We start from the raw sequence: 22,304 nt of genomic DNA, 5'->3' as shown, positions 1-22,304 counted from the left end.
TTTTTTTTAAACTGACTCAGAGTTGCTATAATAATTTTCTTTTGCCACACATTCTTGGGTTTCTCTTTTACCTGCTTTTCAGTGGAACCCTACAACCCACCCCATTCTGGATCATGAATAGAATTCCACAGCCCGCAAATGGAAAATACGGAGAGCTGTTAAGAAGTCCAAACTATTTGCTTTGAAGTTGGATGCCTGAGCGATTTTCCAGTGTGAAAAAGTCAAACATAAATGCTAACTGTTCCTAAAATATGTCCGCTTGCTCAGGAAGGTGTTTATCTTATGCTGTTTATGGACCAGAAATACTGTAGAGGAATTGAGCAGGTATCCCTGTCTATAAACAAACTGGTTTCAGCCGACTGATCAATTGTAGCTGCCTCACTTAATTTGAACTTTTCAGAAAGTCCAGAAAGGAAACGAGTGTTAATAGAAAGGACATTGTGAGGTTAAATAGAAAGAGGCCACATCAAGAGCTATGTTTGTTGGTTTGAGAAGCTTGATCAACTGGTGCTATTAACCTGCTTGATTGAGATACTCTTAGGCTTCGGGGTCAGCGATTCAAAATATGTTCAGTAGTTTCGGAAAAGATCAGCCAATTCGGAATCAACAGCGTGAGATGGACCTCAAATCTGGAATCATCCAAAAAGGGCCTGCGTAGATTCATACGGAACTGGCAGGATTCCCTCCCTGTGCTACGTCATAACACAATTAGCTTGGGGAACAATGAAACCCAACCGCGGCATTTTAAACCAGGGCTCCCCAAACTTGGCAACTTTTGAGACTTGTGGACTTCAGCTAGGGGTGGGCTCCTAGGGGTTCGCAGGGGTTCGGGAGAACCTCTAGCTAAGATTCTGTGTAGTTCGGAGAACCCCCAAATCCCACTCCTGGCTGGCCTCCCCCTCCCCCACTCCTCCCAGGAGTCCCCAGGTGGCCCGTTTTGGATGCAGGTAAGTGCAGGGCACGCACGGAGGGTTGGGGAGGGTGAAAAATCGGCCTATCTGAAGTTTGGGAAGGCCAGAAACGGGCCTGTTCCTAGCCTCCAGAGGGCCTCCAAGGCCTGGGGAGACCGTTTTCACCCTCCTGGAGGCTCGAGGAAAGCCTCCAGGGCCCGGGGACGGCAAAAACCACCTTCCTGCTGTGGTACAGGAGGCTGACTAGGCCACACCCACCATAGCCACACCCACCCAGCAACCGGGTAGAGAACCCCTTGCTAAAATTTTTGAAGCCCACCCCTGACTTCAACTCCCAGAATTCCCCAGCCAGCCATGTTTAAACCACAGCGAATGAAATTACGGCTTCGAGGGAGATGTGAGTAGGTCAGAAATGTGCTCCTGGCCTTGTTGAGTTTGACTTTGAACCAACGGGCACGGCCACCAGTATTTTAATTCACGCTTAGAATCCGTTTTTGACTTGCAGGTCTGTGTTGGTGACCCTGCATGAGTTGATGTCAGCATTTCACTTTTTTCCTTCCTTCCTGTTCTACAAAAAGCGAAGACAGAAAGCAAGACTTGCCTGTGGCATTCGTGCCAGATCCAAGCATGCCGGCCCGTTTTGGGACGGAAGTCAGCCTGCCCGTTATTATGGATCTCGGAGGAGAAGCGGAAGAGTCTCCTGTAACCGGAGGTCACCGAGGTGTTGACCGCGGAGGTGGCCAGGCAGTTCTCCTCCATGGCGCACTGCAGCACATGCATGGGGCGGTCCTCCAGGTAGGATGTTTGTTCTACTTCCTTGGCATTGAGGACGAGATCAGCTGCAGCTGCAGACATGAATGGAGAGTAAGGATGTTGTGTCTTGCTCGCTCTCGCAGCAGCCGGGGCCTTCTTATCTGCTCCCGAACACGGAGGAATGTATGCCTCCCGGCCCCAGTCCTGGCTCCATGCCCAGACAAGCTGAAGAGGAGGGGGCACCTCCCGGTCCCAGCCCTGGCTCCATGCCCAAGCAGGCTGCAGAGGAGGGAGCAATCCCCGGCCCCAGCCCTGGCTCCATGCCCAGGCAAACGGAGCAGCTAGACCCCTCCCCCTCCTCCACAGCATGTGAGCCTGAGGAAAGTTTATTTCCAACAGCTGCTGATTGGAGTGACCCTCGCATCAGAAGACTGGATAGGCGGAGGCAACAGAAGGAAGGGAGGGGCAGGCCTTAATGAGTGCTGAGTCATGGAGCCACACCCCATGGCCTATATAAAGGATCTGCTTTCTGGCAGTCTCTGAGTCAGGCAAAGTCGAACTTATCTTGCTGAAGTCACTTTCTGGTCTCCTGCCTGCTCTGAGGACTTTGCTAGGACTTTGGGCAGAGCTGCAGAGGCAAGCCTGATTCGGATTTCCCTGACCCGGCCGTCAGCGGAGGAGTGGGACACGACAAAGGACTTCGCTTTTCTCCTCTGATTATTTCCGCTGAAGGATTTGTAGATCAGGGGTCTCCAACCTTAGCAACTTTAAGACTCGTGGACTTCAAGACTCGTGGCTTTGCTGGCTGAGTAATTCTGGGAGTTAAAGTCCATGAGTCTTAAAGTTGCTAAGGTTGGAGACCCCTGTTGTAGACGGCCTTGAAAAATGGAAGGTTTCCCAAGACACTTTTCAAGACCCGTGTGCATCTTAAGGTAGGGTTAGGACCAGTGGTGAAATTCAGTTAGTTCTATCCGGTTTGGGCAAACTGGTAGCATCTGCGGTGGGAGGCCCGGACATCATAATGTCCCGTTTTTGACTCTCAACACATGCGCAGAAGGCTCTGCATATGCGTGGAGGAAACGCACGCTCTCACATTTGCGAACCGGTAGGGAAGGTAAGTGAATTTCACCCCTGGTTAGGACTCCTATCAGAGCTTGCTTCCATTAATGGAAGGTGATGTGATAGGGACACATTATTATCAGAGGAAGGCACCAGCAAAGTGTTTTTATAATGTTGTCGATAAATCTATCTGGGAGGTGACCTTCTGACACCAGGAGAGAAGCTCAGCTCAAGGAAATTTTTAGATTAATTCAGATGGCAGGACAATACATTTGCCGGGGCAAACTGCAGCACTTGGCTCACTTTGGCTGATCAGAGAAAGCTTGGGAGGTTAGATCTTGTTTAGAACTTGAATGGGAGGTATCAAGAACTCCCAAAGGTATGATCTCATCTGGAAAATTGAAACTCTAAAGTGGGCAATCTTTTCCATTAAGTAAACCACACGGACACATGGTATTAGAATATTAAAAACGTGAAGCAGTTTTGAGTTTAGAATCCAGATTTCTCCCTGAAATATTGAACAATAGAATTATAGGGCTAGAAGAGGTCTTCTATTCCAACCCTGCTTCAAGGCAGGAGACTTAAATCATCCCGGTCAAATAGTTACCTAATCTAGTCTTGAAAACCTCCTGTGATGGAGAACCTACAACTCCGGGTAAAGAGATATTCCATTGATTAATTGTTTACTATTGACTAATTAATTGAAGATTCATTAATTGATTAATTGAACATCATTAATTGGTTTCAAGGGGATGCGGTGGCTTAGTGGGTAAGACGCTGAGCTTGTCGATCGAAAGGTCGGCAGTTCAGCGGTTCGAATCCCTAGGGTGAGCTCCCGTTCCTTGTCCCAGCTTCTGCCAACCTAGCAGTTCGAAAGCATGTATAAAAATGCAAGTAGAAAAATAGGAACCACTTTTGGTGGGAAGGCAACAGCATTCTGTACACCTTTGGCATTGAGTCAGGCCGGCCACATGACCACGGAGATATCTTTGGACAGCGCTAGCTCTTCGGCTTTGAAATGGAGTTGAGCACGGCCTCCTAGAGTTGGGAATGACTAGCACATATGTGTGAGGGGAACCTTTACCTTTTAAATTGGTTTCAAAATCAATTTCTTTTGCTTGCTATGTCACCATAACCAAGGTATGGAGAAGTCATGTTAGCAATCGCCCCGGTTAAACCCAATAAAAGCACTCAAAACATGATCATGCTTGACGGCAGTTTAGATAAACTGTGGTCCAGATGTGAGCCAAGGAAGCCGAAAGTGCTTACTTTCTGTACAGGAAACACCAGCTGCATGGCGTCCGCCTCCCTTGGGGCAGGAGACCTTGGCATCATGTGGGCAGTGGAACAAAGCCATTTCTGTACCGGAGCATTTCATCCCACTCATGACCACGTTATCTGCACCAGTGTCTCCATACCAATACCAGGTCTCCTAGTAAGAAATAACAAAAAAAAAAAAAAAAGGAAGGTGATTAAGTATAGATGCTTTGTAATATGTCTTAGACCAGGGGTCTCCAACCTTGGTCCCTTTAAGACTTGTGGACTTCAACTCTCAGAGTTCCTCAGCCAGCTTTGCTGGCTGAGGGACTCTGGGAGTTGAAGTCCACCAGTCTTAAAGGGACCAAGGTTGGAGACCCTTGTCTTAAACCATCTTTCCCACTTCAGTAACCTCTGGAATCGCTGAATGTTAGTTTTGTTTTTTCCAACTTGGGGGCCTGATGACTGTTGTGACCCAGCCCCAAGTAGGTAGTAGGAAACTCAGTCAATGTAAAAACAAACTTTATTAGCACAGCTGAGAATTAACTCATTCTCAGCGTAGTCCAAACTAAATTAAAGCAAATTCCTTCCAATACAATTCCTCAGCCTTATCACCAACCTTGGTCCAATTAGGCAAACTGCCAAAGGAGTTTCTTGGCAAAAGTTTAGAAGATGCCAATACGAAACAAATGCAACAAGACAAAGCTATTAACGTTGCTTTCCGGCAAAGAGCCCAAACGCCATTGCTGGTCTTTTAAGCCTTATGGGAGGGGCCAATCATCTCTTGGCCCTACTCCCGAGTCATCCTCTTTGCTTGATCTGCTCTTGCCTTCTGGCAGCTCTTCTCATGAGTGCATTAGGAACAGGCTCCTCCTGTTCCTCTGCCTCACTACTGTCAGCCTCCGGAGGCTCTGGAATCCGCACCTCACTCCCCAATGGCCCTGGCCCCACCTCTGCCTCCGACACAGAGTCCTCATCCGGGCCTTCTCCAACCTCCAGGACTGGCCCATGTTCTTCCTCAGCCTGATCGCTGTCCGACTCTGTTGCCAGCTCCGCAGGCTGCTGGCAGACCACAACAATGACCAGCTTATTGCCTAACAATCTTCTTATTTTTTCAGCATCCACATCAGATAGTTTAGGACATGGGTATCAAATTCACCACGTCACATTGCCACCACGTGATGTTTTGTGACATTTCTCCACTTTGCAGAGCTGGGGTGGGCGTGGCCTGTGTGTGATGCATCCGCCCATGGGCCACCAGTTTGACACCCGTTGCTTAGGAGAATAATTAATTTCAAGGCCAGGATTCGAAAATTCAAATTCAAATTTAATTCAAATTCAGATTTCCTGCCTACTTTGGAGCAGGCGATCCCTTCCTTCCTTTATTGATGTATAGTCTTTACTGAGGCAGAAAAAATAATTGCTACCAACCTGCCTTCCATTGAGGACCTGTATACTGCACGAATCAAGAAGAGGGCTGTGAAAATATTTGCAGATCCCTCACATCCTGGACATAAACTGTTTCAACTCCTACCCTCAAAACGACACTATAGAGCACTGCACACCAGAACAACTAGACACAAGAACAGTTTTTCCCCCGAAGGCCATCACTCTGCTAAACAAATAATTCCCTCAACACTGTCAGACTATTTACTGAATCTGCATTACTATTAATCGTTTCATAGTTCCCATCACCCATCTCTTTCCATTTATGACTATATGACTATAACTTGTTGCTGGCAATCCTTATGATTTATATTGATATATTGACCATCAATTGTGTTGTAAATGTCGTACCTTGATGAACGTATCTTTTCTTTTATGTACACTGAGAGCATATTAACCAAGACAAATTCCTTGTGTGTCCAATCACACTTGACCAATAAAAAATTCTATTCTATTCTATTCTATTCTAAGACCAAATAAAACGTGAAATGGTTGTATGTCGAAAAAATGCAAGCAACGTAAAGCACCATACGGGATGTAATAAAACAAAGGAAATTGAAGCAAATGTTCCAGCACAGTTGAGTTTGTCCATACGACCCTCTAAAGTATAAGCTAAGCCTCAAACCTTGTAATACTTAGCCAGAATGATGGAGCCGAACTTGGCAACGTTCCTGGAAATCTTCAATAAAGAGTCTGAAAGTATAAGGTGAACAATTTCTAGGTTCTGGCCAAACAACACAGCCAAGAAGAAGTGGATATATGAAGGCTGCGAGCCAAAAATCATAAAGATGCAGCAGTGTAAAAATATGAGCAACTGACTCAGTAGCACATTCTGGACAAGCGTAACAACACTCACTATATGGAATACTGCCAAAACCTTCCCTCCAGCTGGCAGAGTTTTTTGGGTTTTTTTTAATCAGTAAGGTATCCCAGCAATTGTAATGGTCGACTGACAAACCTGATAAAAGGTCCAGGAGATGATTTTTGTAAACAGCTGCTCCATTATCAGAGGAAAGAAATTCCTTGTCAGTTGGAAAGGAGCATCTTGGACCAGGGGTCTCCAACCTCGGCAACTTTACGACTTGTGGACTTCAACTCCCAGAATTCCTCAGCCAGTTTTGCTTTGCTGAGGAATTCTGGGAGTTGAAGTCCACACGTTGTAAAGTTGCCGAGATTGGAGACTCCTGTCTTAAATAGAAACACAGAAAATGGCTTAATGCAGGGATGTCAAAGTCAAGGCCCACGGACCAGATCCAACCTGCGGGGTGCTTAGATCTGGCCCAAGGAGCTGCCTTGGAAACAGCAAAGGTCTAGCCCGCGGTGCCTCTGCTGTGTGCACCCCCACTTCCCCTGGGCTCTGTTTTCATTGGTAGAGGGCTATCGAAACAACTTAAAAACAAAAGAATAGGAGAAATGTATCCCCTTTTACATTTGAGCAGGCAAGAAGGGACAGGAAAGGAGAAAGGGAAAGAGGAAAGAAAAAGATGGGAAGATGGGAAGAGAGCAAGGAAGGAAAAAGAAGGAAAGAGGGAAAGAGGGGAAGGAAGAAGAAAGGAGAATGAAGAGGGAGGGAAAAGGAATGGATGAATGAATGAATGAATGAAGGAAGGAAGGAAGGAAGGAAGGAAGATAGGTTATAATGAGAGTGAGGAAGGGTCTCAGGGAAGCCCTGCCTTAGCACTTGGCCACTACAAGTGCCCAGATACCAGTCCCATGTCACACCCACCATGGCCACGACCCCCCAGTCCTCTGAGGTCAAACACAACCCCGATGCAGCCCTCAGTGAAATCGAGTTTGAGACCCCTGCCTTAATGCATGGGGGAACAAATTGGTTCTAAACTGAGAATAGCGTGGTTGCTGACATCTTGCAATTTCGTCCCTTTCATTTCAAAGTCTTCCACTTGTTCTTTAACAAATCTTGTTAAAGAAGTCTCGTTGCGAATATGGCCTGGAAGGATTGGTTGAGTCAGATCTTAACAACAACGGAGAAGCAAAGCAATGACCAAAGTAGACTCTGCCTCTTTGGGAATACTTTATGAGAAAAGTGAGGTTCAGAATCCAAACCATGGTTCAGTTGTTCTAATCTAGAACAGGGGTCTCCAATCTTGGCAACTTTAAGACTCAGCAAAGCTGGCTGAGGGATTCTGGGAGTTGAAGTCCACAAGTCTTAAAGTTGCCAAGGTTGGAGACCCCTGATCTAGAAAGTGATATTATGTTCCCCAAGATTCCAGCCGGTTAATGCAATATTTGAATCAGGGCTCAAAAGAGTTTTGGTGGAGGGATGTGCTTGGCTTTTGAGACTTGGCATAAATAATATGATTACTGGATACTTGTGCCAATAATTGGACCTATTGAAAACGACTACTTTGCCAGCTTCTGTACTGTTTTTTACTTCAAATTATCAATCATATCGTCAGCTGGATAGGATAAGAAATCAACATGACTCTCGACTCATCTTTGCAATAACATTTGGCAGCCAGGAAGCTTTTCTGAGTGGCTAAAGAGCCATAAAATTTGATTCAGCAGAACTGAAAATTGTTCCTGGTATAGCTTGTAAATTACTTCCCTGTCTTGCTGATGTATTTACGACACATATCTTTGTGCAAGATTCAAGCCAATTTAAAAGACTTCCAGGACCCAAGAAGGGCCAACCCACTTTTTCAGAAGTGGAAGCCACTGAAAACATGACTGTGTTTCCTCAAAATTAAGCCCTCCCCTGAAAATAAACTTTTTCCCGAAAATAAGCCCTCCCCGAAAATATTTAAACGCATGCGCAGCCAGCCCCCGCGATTTCTTCTGGTTAGGGTTAGGGAGACAGAGCTGGAAATCAGGTAAGACGGCAAGAGGAGCCCCGTCTTGCTCCACGCGCCCCCAAATAACAAGACCTCCTCGAAAATAACGCCAAGCGCTTAATTCGGGGTTCAAAAAAATATAAGACAGTCTTATTTTTGGCGGAAACACTGTGAGTTGTTTTAGATTGGCAGTATTAAATGAAATAAATTCACCTACCACCTGTCCGGTTACCTAAAATGTTTAAAAATATGTCTAGCAAATGTTGGAAATGTAACCAAAAAACGGGCATATGTGGTAGACTTGTGGAAAAAAAAATTGGGCAAAAATGCATAAGTGGTTATTTTTTTTTAAATTTTAATTTATATCCCGCCCTTCTCCGAAGACTCAGGGCAGCTTACACAGTGTTAAGCAATAGTCTTCATCCATTTGTATATTATATACAAAGTCAACTTATTGCCGCCAACAATCTGGGTCCTCATTTTACCTACCTTATAAAGGATGGAAGGCTGAGTCAACCTTGGGCCTGGTGGGACTTGAACTTGCAGTAATTGCAAGCAGCTGTGTTAATAACAGACAGACTTAGTCTGTTGAGCCACCAGAGGTTAGAAAAGGTGATAGGAAACCATGTAGATTTTAAACCTGAACTTTGTCTTATTAGGTATAGCACCAGAAAAAAATTGATAAACAAAATATATATTTAATATTGCATGTATTATCTGCAGCGAGGATTATATTTGCACAATATTGGAAAAATGAAGAAATCCCGCGAGACGAAGAGATAATTAGGAAGATACTGGATTGTGCAGAAATGGAGAGACTCACATTGAAGTTTAAACAGAAAGAAGATACAGAATATTATCAAACGTGAAACTTATTCTACTAGTGGTTGGAAAAAAGGGGTGGAGCTTAAGAACACAATCTGTACTGCTAAGCAAATAAAATAACACGAGGTTTATTAAGCACCAACAAAATGTAGACAATAGAAAATTAATAAAACTTTATAAAAAAAGAGAAATAAATTCCTTATTCATTCATTCAGTCAGTCAGTCAGTCAATCGATCAAAAAGACACTTATCTCACTTAAATATGCAAGGCAGTGGCAGACCCTGCTGTTTGCATTTATCGTGACAGGAAGTGGGTACGCAGCATAAGGATGGGCCACATTATACATACATGTTAGACTTCACGTGGCCAAGAAAAAGGGGGAACCTGTTGCCAGTCCAATAGTCCAGGCACAAATAGCCAGAATCATTTGTGAATAGAATAGAACAGAACAGAATTTTTTATTGGCCAAGTGTGATTGGACACACAAGGAATTTGTCTTTGGTGCATAGGCTCTCAGTGTGCATAAAAGAAAAGATACGTTTATCAAGAATTCTAAGGTACAACACTTAATGATAGTCATAGGGTACAAATAAGCAATGAATGAGCCCAAACGGATATTTTATTGTTGATCACCGATATTACAAGAATCTTGCCAGATATTCTGCCTTCCCTTGGGAAATGGTAGATGTATATCTACTGGGATGCGGTGGCTCAGCAGCTAAGACGCTGAGCTTGTCAATCGAAAGGTCGGCAGTTCAGAAGTTCGAATCCCTAGTGCCGTGTAACGGGGTGAGCTCCCATTACTTGTCCAGGCTTCTCCCAACCTAGCAGTTCAAAAGCACGTAAAAAAAAAATGCAAGTAGAAAAATAGGGACCACCTTTAGTGGGAAGGGAACGGCGTTGCGTGCGCCTTTGGCGTTGAGTCATGCCAACCACATGACCACGGAGACATCTTCGGACAGCGCTGGCTCTTCGGCTTTGAAACGGAGATGAGCACAGCCTCCTAGAGTCGGGAACGACTAGCACATATGTGCAAGGGGAACCTTTACTTTTACCTTTATCTTTAAACCTAAGCATGGAATGAACTCCAAGCTGAAACGTCTCTTTACTCCCCCAGATGGAGCTCCCTCCCTTTCAACTGTTGGTTTCATCAAAATCTTCTAATAAGCTCCTTAAGCTCCCTGCCTCTAGATCTAATCGATAGAACAGTTAATGATTGGGAGTGAAAGATGATTGCCTATTCCAAACCAGCTTTGCTAGTAGATTTTACTAAGGATTCCAGATTGTGATAGTCAGGAAAATGAGATGAGATACACTGCAGTCCTTATCCTACGTGATCCTGGCTTTGCATCTGGGGAGGGAGGGGAGAGAGATGCAATCTATATCCTGCTCCTACATGATCCTGGCTTTGCATTGGGGTAGTGGTAGTGGGAGACACATGCAAGCTGCAGATCTGGTCTGCTTTTACTTCTTGCTTGGTGTTGAAGTTGGTGGCTCAACATGTAGTCAAAATTCAAGGGCATTTTTGGAAAAGCCTTCAAGTAATACGCACAATCCTATAGGTTGCGTACTTTTGACCCAATAGGAAGCAACTCTTTAGAACTTGGATCACCTGTTTTTCTGCCAATCTCTGTCTCCCCCCCCCCTGCAAAATCTATCCACGCTGGCCTGTAACGAGAATGAATTAACTGAATTATGAGCCAATTAGAATGGCATTTTCCTGAGCTCACAGAGCAACTGAGGCCTGGCCTCTTTCCCGGAAAACACATAACTGCTCAATAATCACCAAATCATACTGCTTGGCTGTCCGTCCTCCCCAGCCCCTCCCTCCTGAGTCATGCAGGAGCCAAGGATCCTGTCTACTGTGAGTGAATGAATGCCTTTTCCATCAGCAGTTGCCCTATCCTGAGCGAAGGACTGACCAGCTTGGCGTCTCCATGATAGGATCTTTCATGTTAGAGAATTATCCCAGCATCGAATTTGTCAAGTTCGCCTTAAATTTGGAGAAGCACCATTGCTCTGGACTAGCTACGGGTGAGGACTTATTGGGGACTCGATTGGCTCCATCCCAAACTCTGGAAAATCAATACAGGTGATTCTTGAGAATCAGTGCATCCCCCTTATTATTTTCATTTCTCTCGGCGGTCTCCTGACAAATTAACTTATTGCAAAGTGCACTGCTTTGAGATTGGCTGGTGTGTGTTATGTCCAAGCTCCAATTCTCTGCGCAACACAGCTCCATGATCAATCTACCTGCTTAATCTGTTTTGGGACAGAATTCTTGCCTTGATCGTATTATTACCCACTAAATAATCCCTTGGCTAGAGTTCTGCATCTGGAAGACTGTTTGAACCCCAGCTCTACAACCATGCTGCACTTTTAACACCATAGTTAATAAGTTTATCTCTTGGAAATAGAATGGAGAATGAAGATGCCTGCTTTGGAAGATGAGGTGAAGATCAAGAACCTAGTAACACAGGTCATCTTGGAAATAGTTCAGTGAATGTTGTTATTTATCTATCTATCTATCTATCTATCTATCTATCTATCTATCTATCTATCTATCTATCTATCTATCTATCTATCTATCTATCTATTTTGCATATGATTGTAGGCAAGAGACTACAATGCTAATGCTGAGTAGTAGTTTGGCTGCCTAAAACTACTAGCTGTCAGGGTTCTGAAGGATACCCTAGTTAAATCACCCTGACAGCAAGCCAACTCTGACTCCACGTAATTTACTGCCCAGACTTGACCCTATTTCCCCCCTCCCCCAGTGTGTGTCAGTCACATTCGCCAACAGAGCAATTTCACGGGTTGTAGAGATCACTCCCCTCCGGCCGCTGTGGGTAACCCTGGGAGACAGCCTTGAGAGAGATATATCTGGAATGTGCTTTTGGTTTTGGTTGCCATGCTTCTTCGCCGTTTTTCCATCCCCCTTGCCTATCACAACTCGAGAGCAGGCCAGGGATGCTTTGCGAGTTGACATTAGCCCTATTTGGTTCACCTATTTGGTTCACGCTCACCCGCTATCCAAAAGAGTCACGGGTGAGCTAGCTCTACCTCAGAAAGAAAGATGAGCAGCTTTCCTGCTGCAGCATCTAGGGCCTTCTCCCTGTACTAAAGTCACCTGGGCAAGGTCCAGTGCCAGCAGGATTCTAACTGTCTGCACGAAGTGCCGGCTGTTCTGTCCTCCTTTGCCTCCATCCGAGTGATGGCTTAATTAGCCGACACTATCAGCTCTGGCAGCAGAAGAGCGAACGTCTGCCAAGTTCTCTGATATCTCCCTCGACGCTGGTGAGTCACTTCAGCTCTCAGTTAATCAGTTGATTTGCCAGCTACGAAGAGACACAGCAGTGCTCACTGCTTTTATATCCTGTGGGTTGTGGCTCCATGACTCAGCACTTCCTAGGCCTGCCCTATCCTTGCTTCTGTTGTTCCCTCCTCTCCTGCCTACGAAACCTAGGATCCAGCCAAGCCTGATTGCTATCAGCTGGGTCTGCAGGCATGGCCCGGGGGGGAGGAAGAGTCAGGGGATGGAGGCCTCATTATCTCTTCCACCTGGCCTGCTTCTGGCTCCTGGAGCTGAGCCAGGGAAGCCGGTGCTCCCGAGGTAAGTCCTGACGGCCCTTCCCCCTCACTTTCCAAGTCACTTTCTGGCAGCAGGCCCGGCTCTAAGTCACTTTCTGGCAGGAGGCCCAGCTCGGGGGGAGGTGCAGACACAACACCGGCTCACCCCCCCCATCGAAGTGGTACCTATTTATCTACTTGCATGTAGATAAATGCTTTTGAACTGCTAGGTGGAAAGAAGCTGAGGCAAGTGACGGGCACTCACCCTGCCACGCAATATTAGAACTCAAACTGCTGAAGGAAAGACCATGTCCAGCGTCGTTAAGCCGCTGACCCACTGCCTCTCTTAATCCTGCATATGGTTAACATTTCACTGGATCCAGGCTTGAAAAACAGCAGAGTAGTAATGACTGTCCAGCGTTCAGAATCTCTTCTTCATATTCCACCTAAGGAAAATGTTGCTAACAAACAGGACGTTCCTTGCATCAGGCGGAGCCTCATTAAAAATGCCTCCTTGGCATGAAAACCTTCACAAGGTAGGTCTGTTCCACCTATAAAGAGGGGCTGTGTGCTCCATGAGGAGGGCAGCCTGGAGCAAACACAAGGACCTCTGTTCCCAAAATAAGCAGAGCCAGTGCGAGGAAATGCCTTCTTCCATCAAAGAGCACAAGGGCCGCTAATGTCAACAGGGCAGAGAGATTGGAAACGGGGGCATTCGGTGGACATCGTAGTCCTCAACTCCTGAACCAAAAATTGGCTGCTGTACAAGAAAATAAACCAAGACCTCTAGGGTGGCACTTTTCAGTGGAGCTAAACTTGCAACAGGCAAGAGTTCCCTTTACTGCGCTTCCCTATTTGGCTTGTGTGCTGGCCCAGCCTGTTTCCTGGGGAAAGGCTGGAGGAGGAGATGAAGTGAATTGCAACAAGTCACAGGTCAAGCATGGAGATCCTCATGAAAAAATACACTTCCCAATCATTTTCTGCAGAGAGACATTTTCCTATGAAACTGGTACACTCTCTCTTTCCTGCCACCAATTTATCACTCACTCACTCACTCATCTTGTCTCTCTGTCTGTCTATTTATCTACCTATTTAACTACATAACTATCTTATCCACCTACCTACCGGTTATCTATCTATCTATCTATCTATCTATCTATCTATCTATCTATTTATCTATCTATCTATCTATCTATCTATCTATCTATCTATCTATCTATCTATCTATCTATCTATCTATCTCATATACCTACCTGTCTATCTCATATACCTACCTATCTACTGATTATCTTCCTTCCTTCCTTCCTTCCTTCCTTCCTTCCTTCCTTCCTTCCTTCCTTCCTATCATCCATCCATCCATCCATCTATCTATCTATCTATCTATCTATCTATCTATCTATCTATCTATCTATCTATCTCATCTACTTACCTATCTACCAGTTATCTGTCTGTCTGTCTGTCTGTCTGTCTGTCTATCTATCTATCTATCTATCTATCTATCTATCTATCTATCTATCTATCTATCTATCTATCATCTATCTATCTATCTATCTCATATACCTACCTGTCTATCTCATATACCTACCTATCTACTGATTATCTTCCTTCCTTCCTTCCTTCCTTCCTTCCTTCCTTCCTTCCTTCCTTCCTTCCTTCCTTCCTTCCTTTTCTTCCTATCATCCATCCATCTATCTATCTATCTATCTATCTATCTATCTATCTATCTATCTATCTATCTATCTATCTATCTATCTCATCTACTTACCTATCTACCAGTTATGTCTGTCTGTCTGTCTGTCTATCTATCTATCTATCTATCTATCTATCTATCTATCTATCTATCTATCTATCTATCTATCTATCTATCTATCTTTCTATCTTTCTTTCTTTCTTTCTTTCTTTCTTTCTTTCTTTCTTTCTTTCTTTCTTCCTATCATCCATCTCCCTCTCTCTCTCTCTCTCGCTCTCTCATCTAATCTATCTCATCTACCTACTTACCTACCAATGTACTTACCTATCTATATTTATACATCACGTGCACACTGACTCACTCAATCACTCACCCTACCTACCTACTAATCCACCAGTCTATCTATCTACCTACCTATGAATGAAGTGATTGATTGGACAATTTACCAGTGAGGAGGTAAATACACAAGAAGGGCTGTAAATGGAGCTTTCCTACAATGAGATCTACTCACTACTAAATAGCTACGATGGCTTGCTGTTTACCTTTGTGGATGGGCTTGTCAAAGGAGTTATTTCACAGAGACACAGAAAATTTCAAGGTAGAAAGGCCCTGGGTAAAATGCTTTTTTGGGGTGTGGGGTCCCCTTACATTTCCATGCAATTACCTCCTACCTCTTTCCTTTTCTACTTTTCTCCTCCTAGCTAGCTCCCTCTCATATGGCTTGTCTTCTTTAGACCAGGGGTCTCCAAACTTGGCAACTTTAAGCCTGGAGGACTTCAACTCTTTTCTGGAGTTTAACATAGCATAGCATAGCATAGCATAGCATAGCATAGCATAGCATAGCATAGCATAGCATAGCATAGCATAGCATAGCATAGCATAGCATAGCATAGCATAGCAACATAACATAACATAACATAACAACAGAGTTGGAAGGGACCTTGGAGATCTTCTAGTCCAACCCGCTGCTCAGGCAGGAAACCCTACACCAATTCAGACAAATGGCCATCCAACATCTTCTTAAAAACTTCCAGTGTTGGAGCATTTACAACTTCTGCAGGCAAGTTGTTCCACTTATTAATTGTTCTAACTGTCAGGAAATTTCTCCTTAGTTCTAAGTTGCTTCTCTCCTTGATTCATTTCCAACCATTGCTTCTTGTCCTGCCCTCAGGTGCTTTGGAGAATAGCTTGACTCCCTCTTCTTTGTGGCAACCCCTGAGATATTGGAAGACTGCTATCATGTCTCCCCTAGTCCTTCTTTTCATTAAACTAGACATACCGAGTTCCTGTAACCGTTTTTCATATGTTTTAGCCTCCAGTCCCCTAATCATCTTTGTTGCTCTTCTCTGCACTCTTTCTAGAGTCTCAACGTCTTTTTTACATCATGGCGACCAAAACTGAATGCAGTTTAGACTGCTTTAGACAGACATCAGTGTTATCTCTTTCCTTTACTTTCTTTAACCTTTTGCTTATAAAAAGAATTAGCGTAGGAAAAAGACAGGGCAAGGGCTGGGGCTGGGATGTATCTGCAGGATCCATATAATTGCAGTGGTTCTCAACCTGTGGTCACAGGGGGTCCAGGAAAGTTTGGAAAAAATGTTATGATTTAAATCTTGAATTAAGTCTCGGGGGTCCGTGGCCACGGCCTACAAAAGATACTTAAAGGAATATGTGGTGAAGGAAAGAGTGAGAACCAGTGATGTAATGCATCAAAATTGATCACAGTAAGCCAGCAGAAATAGGACTTCAGATATAACTGCTGTTTCAGCAGAGCTGCGGTCTCTTAACCAATTTGCGGCCGAAGATACTGTGTAGAGAAGATAACTTCTCCAGCTGTACCCCCTGAAATATGGGTGGCCCATTTCTCAAAGGTTGCAAATTATATCCTCTTAAATTTCTTTCTTTTATGTACACTGAGAGCGTATGCACCAAGCCAAATTCCTTGTGTGTCCAATCACACTTGGCCAATAAAATTCTATTCTATTCTGTTCTGTTCTGTTCTGTTCTATTCTATTCTATTCTATTCTATTCTATTCTATTCTATTCTATTCTATTCTATTCTATTCTTGATGAATCTATCTTTTCTTTTATGTACACTGAGAGCATATGCACCAAGACAAATTCCTTGTGTGTCCAATCACACTTGGCCAATAAAATTCTATTCTATTCTATTCTATTCTATTCTATTCTATTCTATTCTATTCTATTCTATTCTATTCTATTCTATTCTAATCTTTCCGGGGCCTTCGATTTGTAACTTTATTTTCCTTCTTGCTGCCTAGCTACTGTGCTACGTGGTTTTAGCCACGACTGCTTGGCTTTAACAAGAGCGGTGAATGTTTTTTTGGCCCAACAGACATTTGGCTGAAAATGGCCTCCAAAACATTGGGTGTCCAGAACTAAGACTAAATCAACTGAATGGAAAAGTAATTCAAATCAGATGAAGTTCAATAGTGCAGTGGAAAGTTTTCACCTTAATGTTTCTCCTTTCTGTCACATCAAAGAGTAAAATTTGAGGCTAAATTAAAATTAAGGGAGGTGTTTCATGCATAACAAGACGTAAATATGCCATTTTGTTATTAGAGTTATATTTCGTCTTTTCCTCAGTGTGGCTTACTTGGGTATTCACTTCACTCAGTATAGCTGAAAGGATAGGTTTCTGAGCTACAATTAGCCCAGGAGATGAAAAATGTCAGGAAGAAACCCTTTGATCTGGCGCAGTATGATTTTTTTTTAAAAAAAAATAATGTATCTAAAACCATGGTGAATTGGAGCCTTCATATACCAGGGGACTAACGATCAAAATAGATTGTCATCATCATTTTTTGTTTGAAGTATCACAGTGACTACAAATAAAAACATGGGACCTGATGAACTTTTGATCTGGTGTCCTGAAGCTATCCTTGTGCTTATGTGCCACAACACTCCAAAAATAAATACCGATGTTCCATGGAACATTAAGTGGAGCCTCAAATTATAGCAATAGCAGCAGTACTTAAACTTACATACCGCTTCACAGTGCTTTATAGCCCTCTCTAAGCGGTTTACAGAGTCAGCCTATTGCCCCAATCTGGGTCCTCAGTTTACCCACCTCGGAAGGATGGAAGGTTGAGTCAACCTTGAGCCCGGTGAGATTCGAACTGCCAAATTGCAGGCAGCCGGCAGTCAGCAGAACTCATAATTTATATAAACTATACTCAGCTTCTACAAAAGAAATAGTGTCATCTTGTATCCAATTTATCACAATTCTATCATAATTCCTCTTCTTCATGTTACTGATCTTTGACTGGTAATTGTAGCTCCTGGTTATTCTGGGCTGTAAAAACCTATTTCTTTGATTAGAGCCTGTTGTGGTTCGCCAGCAGCCTGCAGAGCTGGCAACGGAGTCAGACAGAAATGAGGCTGAGGAAGAACATGGGCCAGTCCTGGAGGCTGGGGAGGGCCCGGATGAGGGCTCTGCGTCAGAGGTAGACATGGGGCCAGGGCCATCGGGGAGTGATGTGCGGACTCCAGAGCCTCTAGAGGTGGACAGCAGTGAGGCAAAGGTACAGGAGGAGCCTGTTGCTAATGCACGCATGAGAAGAGCTGCCAGAAGGCAAGAGCAGCTCAAGCAAAGAGGACGACTCTGGAATAGGGCCCCTCCCTACTGATGATTGGCCCCTCCCATAAGGCTTAAAAGACCAGCGATGGCGTTTGGACTCTTTGCCGGAAAACAATGTTGATAGCTTTTTCTTGTTGCATTTGTATCGGTGTCTTCTGAACTTTTGCCAAGAAAGGCCTTTGGCAGTTTGCCTAATTGGACCAAGGTTGGTGAGAGGACTGAGGAATTGTGTTGGGAGGAATTTGCTTTAATTTAGTTGGACTACGCTGAGAATGAAGTAATTCTCAGCTGTTTTAATAAAGTTTGTTTGCTTTTATACTGACTGAGTTTCCTACTACCTATTTGGTCCTGGGTCACAACAGAGCCCAATTTCATATGACTCAAAAGAGGGCTACTCAGTGTCTGTTTTAGCTTTCCTTCCTACCTTTTCAAAGGAGACAGGAAGGGAAGAAAGGAAGTAGATTCCCCAGAAATATGGGGATAGGGAGTAGGAAGGCTACTCCAAGCACAGGGAAGCGGAAGGACGGACACAGAAGAAAGTTGTATACGATGCCAAGAAAACAAGGAATTTTGTATGTTGTAAATCCTGGCTTGAAAACTCAAAGAATATGTCTTTAGATAAGAACTTCTGAAGAGCAATGAATAACAAGGGGAATTTGTTTTTCACCTGTGGAATTAAAGCAATCTTGTACCTGGAAGGCATGGTTAGCATAGCCAAGATTCAGCTGGCGACAAACTACCATGGCATCCATTATATCCCATCCTTCACCGCAGATGGACCCCCATATGAATGTGCCATTGCGCTCCTGGAGAACTTCCACCCGGCCTTCGTAAGGTGTGCGGCCGCCACTCAAGCGTATCTGCGGAGAATAATTGACAGCTGTCAAAGTTATGGTGATTGCCACAACAGCAGCAGCCCCACCCCCGCAATACCCTCTCCACTTTCCCTGACAAACCTAAGAAACCTCTTGGAGGGGGGAGGGGAGGGTAGAAGGGAATTGTGGACTGACCACAAAAACCTCGAATACTTAAAAAAAACCCGAAAGCTTTCTCCCAAACAAGTTCGATGGGCTCAGTTTTTCAAACGCTTCCACTTCACCCTCAAATACATCCCAGGTTTCATTGGCAATCTCTTCCCATGGCCGGGTGGGTCACATGGCACATGGGTTCGGCTACGGGTTGTAGGAGTCCATATAATTTTCCTGAAACCATCCTCCCATTTAATTGTGGGTTCCCATTTGTCCAACCAAGCTAAACCCAGGATGATGGATCCACAATTCCCTTCTACCCCCCTCCCCCCTCCACTTGGCCCGAATTTTTGGGAATAATGGGCCTGTTTAGAGAACAAGTCCACTACGGTCCATATCACTGTATTTCCTCCACTAGGTGGGAGTTCAACAATAATCCATGGCAAGAGAATTCCTACGGTCCATTGGGTCCATTTATGTCCCCGATAAAGAGTGCACCCCTCAGTTTAATGAGTGCGGGGTGGTCGCGGTCGAGTGAGTACTTGGTTGGCTGGTTTGGTATCGGGGATCATCGCATGAATCACCTCTGGCATTTTCTGCTCGTAGAGGACATAGAAAACCAGGCTAGGGAAACGAGTTGTGTAACAAAGGCATGCTTGGCAACTCGGTTGACCAAAATTATCCGGCTGGCTTTTGAATGTGGATTGCCTCCAGTTGACTTGGAAATAACTTTAGATGGTTTAAAACTCTCCTCGTTGTTTTTTTTAAAAAATTAAATTGCAGAAAAAAGAATCACATTGACATAGCTCAGGCTATCTCTGCATTTTGAGTTGCTGCCGCCCAACAGTATCTTCCATCAGCATGATCAAGATGATATCATGGGCCATGTATCAGGTCCAGGACAAAAAAATATTTATAATTTATTTTTATGTTTATTCCGCTTTTATTACTTTATGACTAACTCAAGGCAGCAAATGAACTGAATATTCCTGCCTCTTCCAACAACCCTGTGAGATGGGTTCGGCTGAGAGAGAGAGAGAGAGAGACAGAGACAGAGACACAGAGAGAGAGAGAGACGGAGGGAGAGAGAGAGAGAGACAGAGAGAGAGAGAGGAAGAGAGAGAGAGAGAGGAAGAGAGAGAGAGAGAGGGAGGGAGGGAGACAGAGAGAGAGAGAAAGAGAGAAAGACAGAGAGAGAGAGGAAGAGAGAGAGAGAGAGGGAGGGAGGGAGACAGAGAGAGAGAGAAAGAGAGAAAGACAGAGAGAGAGAGACAGAGATGGGGGGTGGGGAGAGGGAGAAAGAGATTCAAAATCACCCAGCAAGTTTTCATGTCTAAAGCGGAACTAGAACTCACAGTCTCCTGGTTTCTAGGACGGCACTTCAACCACTACACCAAACTGGTTCTCTACACCAAATTGACTCAGAGGTCTGTGAATAATAACAACTGTAGTCTACAGATGATACCTGGTGTAATATCTGATGATCAATTTATACAGTAGCCTAAATCATGAAATATTTTCAGATTATAATCAAAGACAGAAGCAACCTGGAATTAAGGAGAAACTTCCTAACCATGAGAACAATTAATCAATTGAACAGCTTTGCCTTCAGACATTATAGGTGCTTCATCACGGGAGGTTTTTAAGAAGAGACTGAACAGCCACTTGTCTGCAATGGTGTAGGGTCTCCTGCTTGAGCAGGGGGCTGGACTAGAAGACCTCCAAGGTCCCTTCCAGCTCTATTCCATTCTATTACTCTCACAATTCCTAGCAAGATCTCGGCTGTATTAAATCCTACTGGGAAAACTCTAGCCTTCTACTCCTAAGTCTATTAAGATGATATTAAGTAATCAACAGTATATGACAATCCACTGAAACATTAGCCTATCTCCCCTTGTTCTTGGAAGTCCAGAACTCCAAAATATTTTTTATATATAGGCTATCCAACATGATATAGATTCAGTATATCACAGATGTGAGTAGCCCCCCTCCCATTTTGTAAATATTTGAGTATATTTTTTCATGTGACAACACTGAGGAAATGACTACAATATAGTGAGCATACAGCTTGTATAACAGTGAAAATGTGCTGTACCCTCAAGATAATGCCCAAGAGGGTTAAAAGATATACTTAAATATTTACAAAATGGGAGGGGGTGTACGCACTTCTGTGATATACTGTATATTCTACATACTATGCAGGATGTACTGGGCTATGCTAGATTTGATTGTACACAGCTTTTCCCAGGCACCTCTGAAGATCATACTAACAAAGGAGGAAATCAGGGGTGAAGTACTCCCGGTTTGGACCGGATCGCCCGATCTGGTAGCGATGGCAGCGGGTGGTTTGGAGAACCAGTAGCAAAAATACCTGCCCCCCCCCGCCCAGCTGAGCCACGCAATCATCAGAGGGTTGTAGTTTTTTTTACTTTTAAAAGCATTTTTTCTTCGGCCCAAAAAATGCTTTTAAAAGTAAAAAAAAAAAAGGCCTCTGCCCAAAAGGTTGTAAAAAAATGCTTTTAAAAGGCTCTGACGATCCCAGCTGAGTTGCCTAATCGTCAGAGGTTCTTTTTTTTCTTTTAAAGGCAAAAAAAATGCTTTTAAAAGAAAACAAAAGCCTCTGACCATCAGGCAACTCAGCTGGGATCGTCAGAGCCTTTTAAAAGCATTTTTTTACAATCTCTTCGGCCAAAGAGGTTGTAGAAAAAATGCTTTTAAAAGTAAAAAAAAAAGTTGGCCACGCCCACCCAGTCACATTACCCACCACCAAGCCACGTCCACAGAACCGATAGTAACAAATTTTACATTTCATCACTGGATGAAATGTACAGTTGTATTCAGACAAGAACAATTTTACCTGGGGGAACAGGAACTCATTTTTGTTTTCTACCAGTTCTTGACAACAATGTACTATGTTTATTCAGTCTAGATTAGAAGAGTTCTACTCAAACCTGATACTCTTCAGATGTACTGAATTATAATTCACAGTGTCTCTAAGCTACCAGGATATTGTTGTGAACTGTAGTCCATCAAGAAGGCATCATGTTAGTAAAAGCCTCTCTTGGGGTTGAGGGTCTCGAAACCGAGGTTACATGGCATTAAGGGCCTCTGGTGGCTCAGCAGACTAAGTCTGTCTGTTATTAACACAGCTGCTTGCAATTACTGCAAGTTCAAGTCCCACCAGGCCCAAGGTTGACTCAGCCTTCCATCCTTTATAAGGTAGGTAAAATGAGGACCCAGATTGTTGGGAGCAATAAAAGTTGACTTTGTATATAATATACAAATGGATGAAGACTATTGCTTAACATAGTGTAAGCCGCCCTGAGTCTTCGGAGAAGGGCGGGATATAAATTCAAATTTAAAAAAAAAAGTAATGCTTGAGCATAAACCCAAACTGATATTTAAGGTGGAATAATTGTTTTAAAGGGATG

General features: G+C 43.9%; 1 protein-coding gene across 1 annotated transcript in view; it reads right to left on the bottom strand.

Moving 5' to 3' along the window:
* LOXL2 (lysyl oxidase like 2) overlaps window positions 1-22,304 on the bottom strand; it is a 128,577-nt gene that overhangs the window by 14,470 nt on the left and 91,803 nt on the right. The window contains exons 8-10 of the mRNA XM_058194346.1: window positions 18,598-18,765; window positions 3,993-4,155; window positions 1,513-1,756 (exon numbers count right to left, since the gene is read on the bottom strand). Coding sequence (XP_058050329.1) covers window positions 1,513-1,756; window positions 3,993-4,155; window positions 18,598-18,765 — 575 coding nt within the window. The remainder of the gene's footprint in view (window positions 1-1,512; window positions 1,757-3,992; window positions 4,156-18,597; window positions 18,766-22,304) is intronic.

The sequence above is a fragment of the Ahaetulla prasina genome, chromosome 9, assembly GCF_028640845.1.
Source record: "Ahaetulla prasina isolate Xishuangbanna chromosome 9, ASM2864084v1, whole genome shotgun sequence".
In the NCBI taxonomy this organism is placed as follows: domain Eukaryota; kingdom Metazoa; phylum Chordata; class Lepidosauria; order Squamata; family Colubridae; genus Ahaetulla; species Ahaetulla prasina.
The sequence above is the reverse complement of the archived record's forward strand: the minus strand, read 5'-3'. Positions and strand labels throughout refer to the sequence as shown.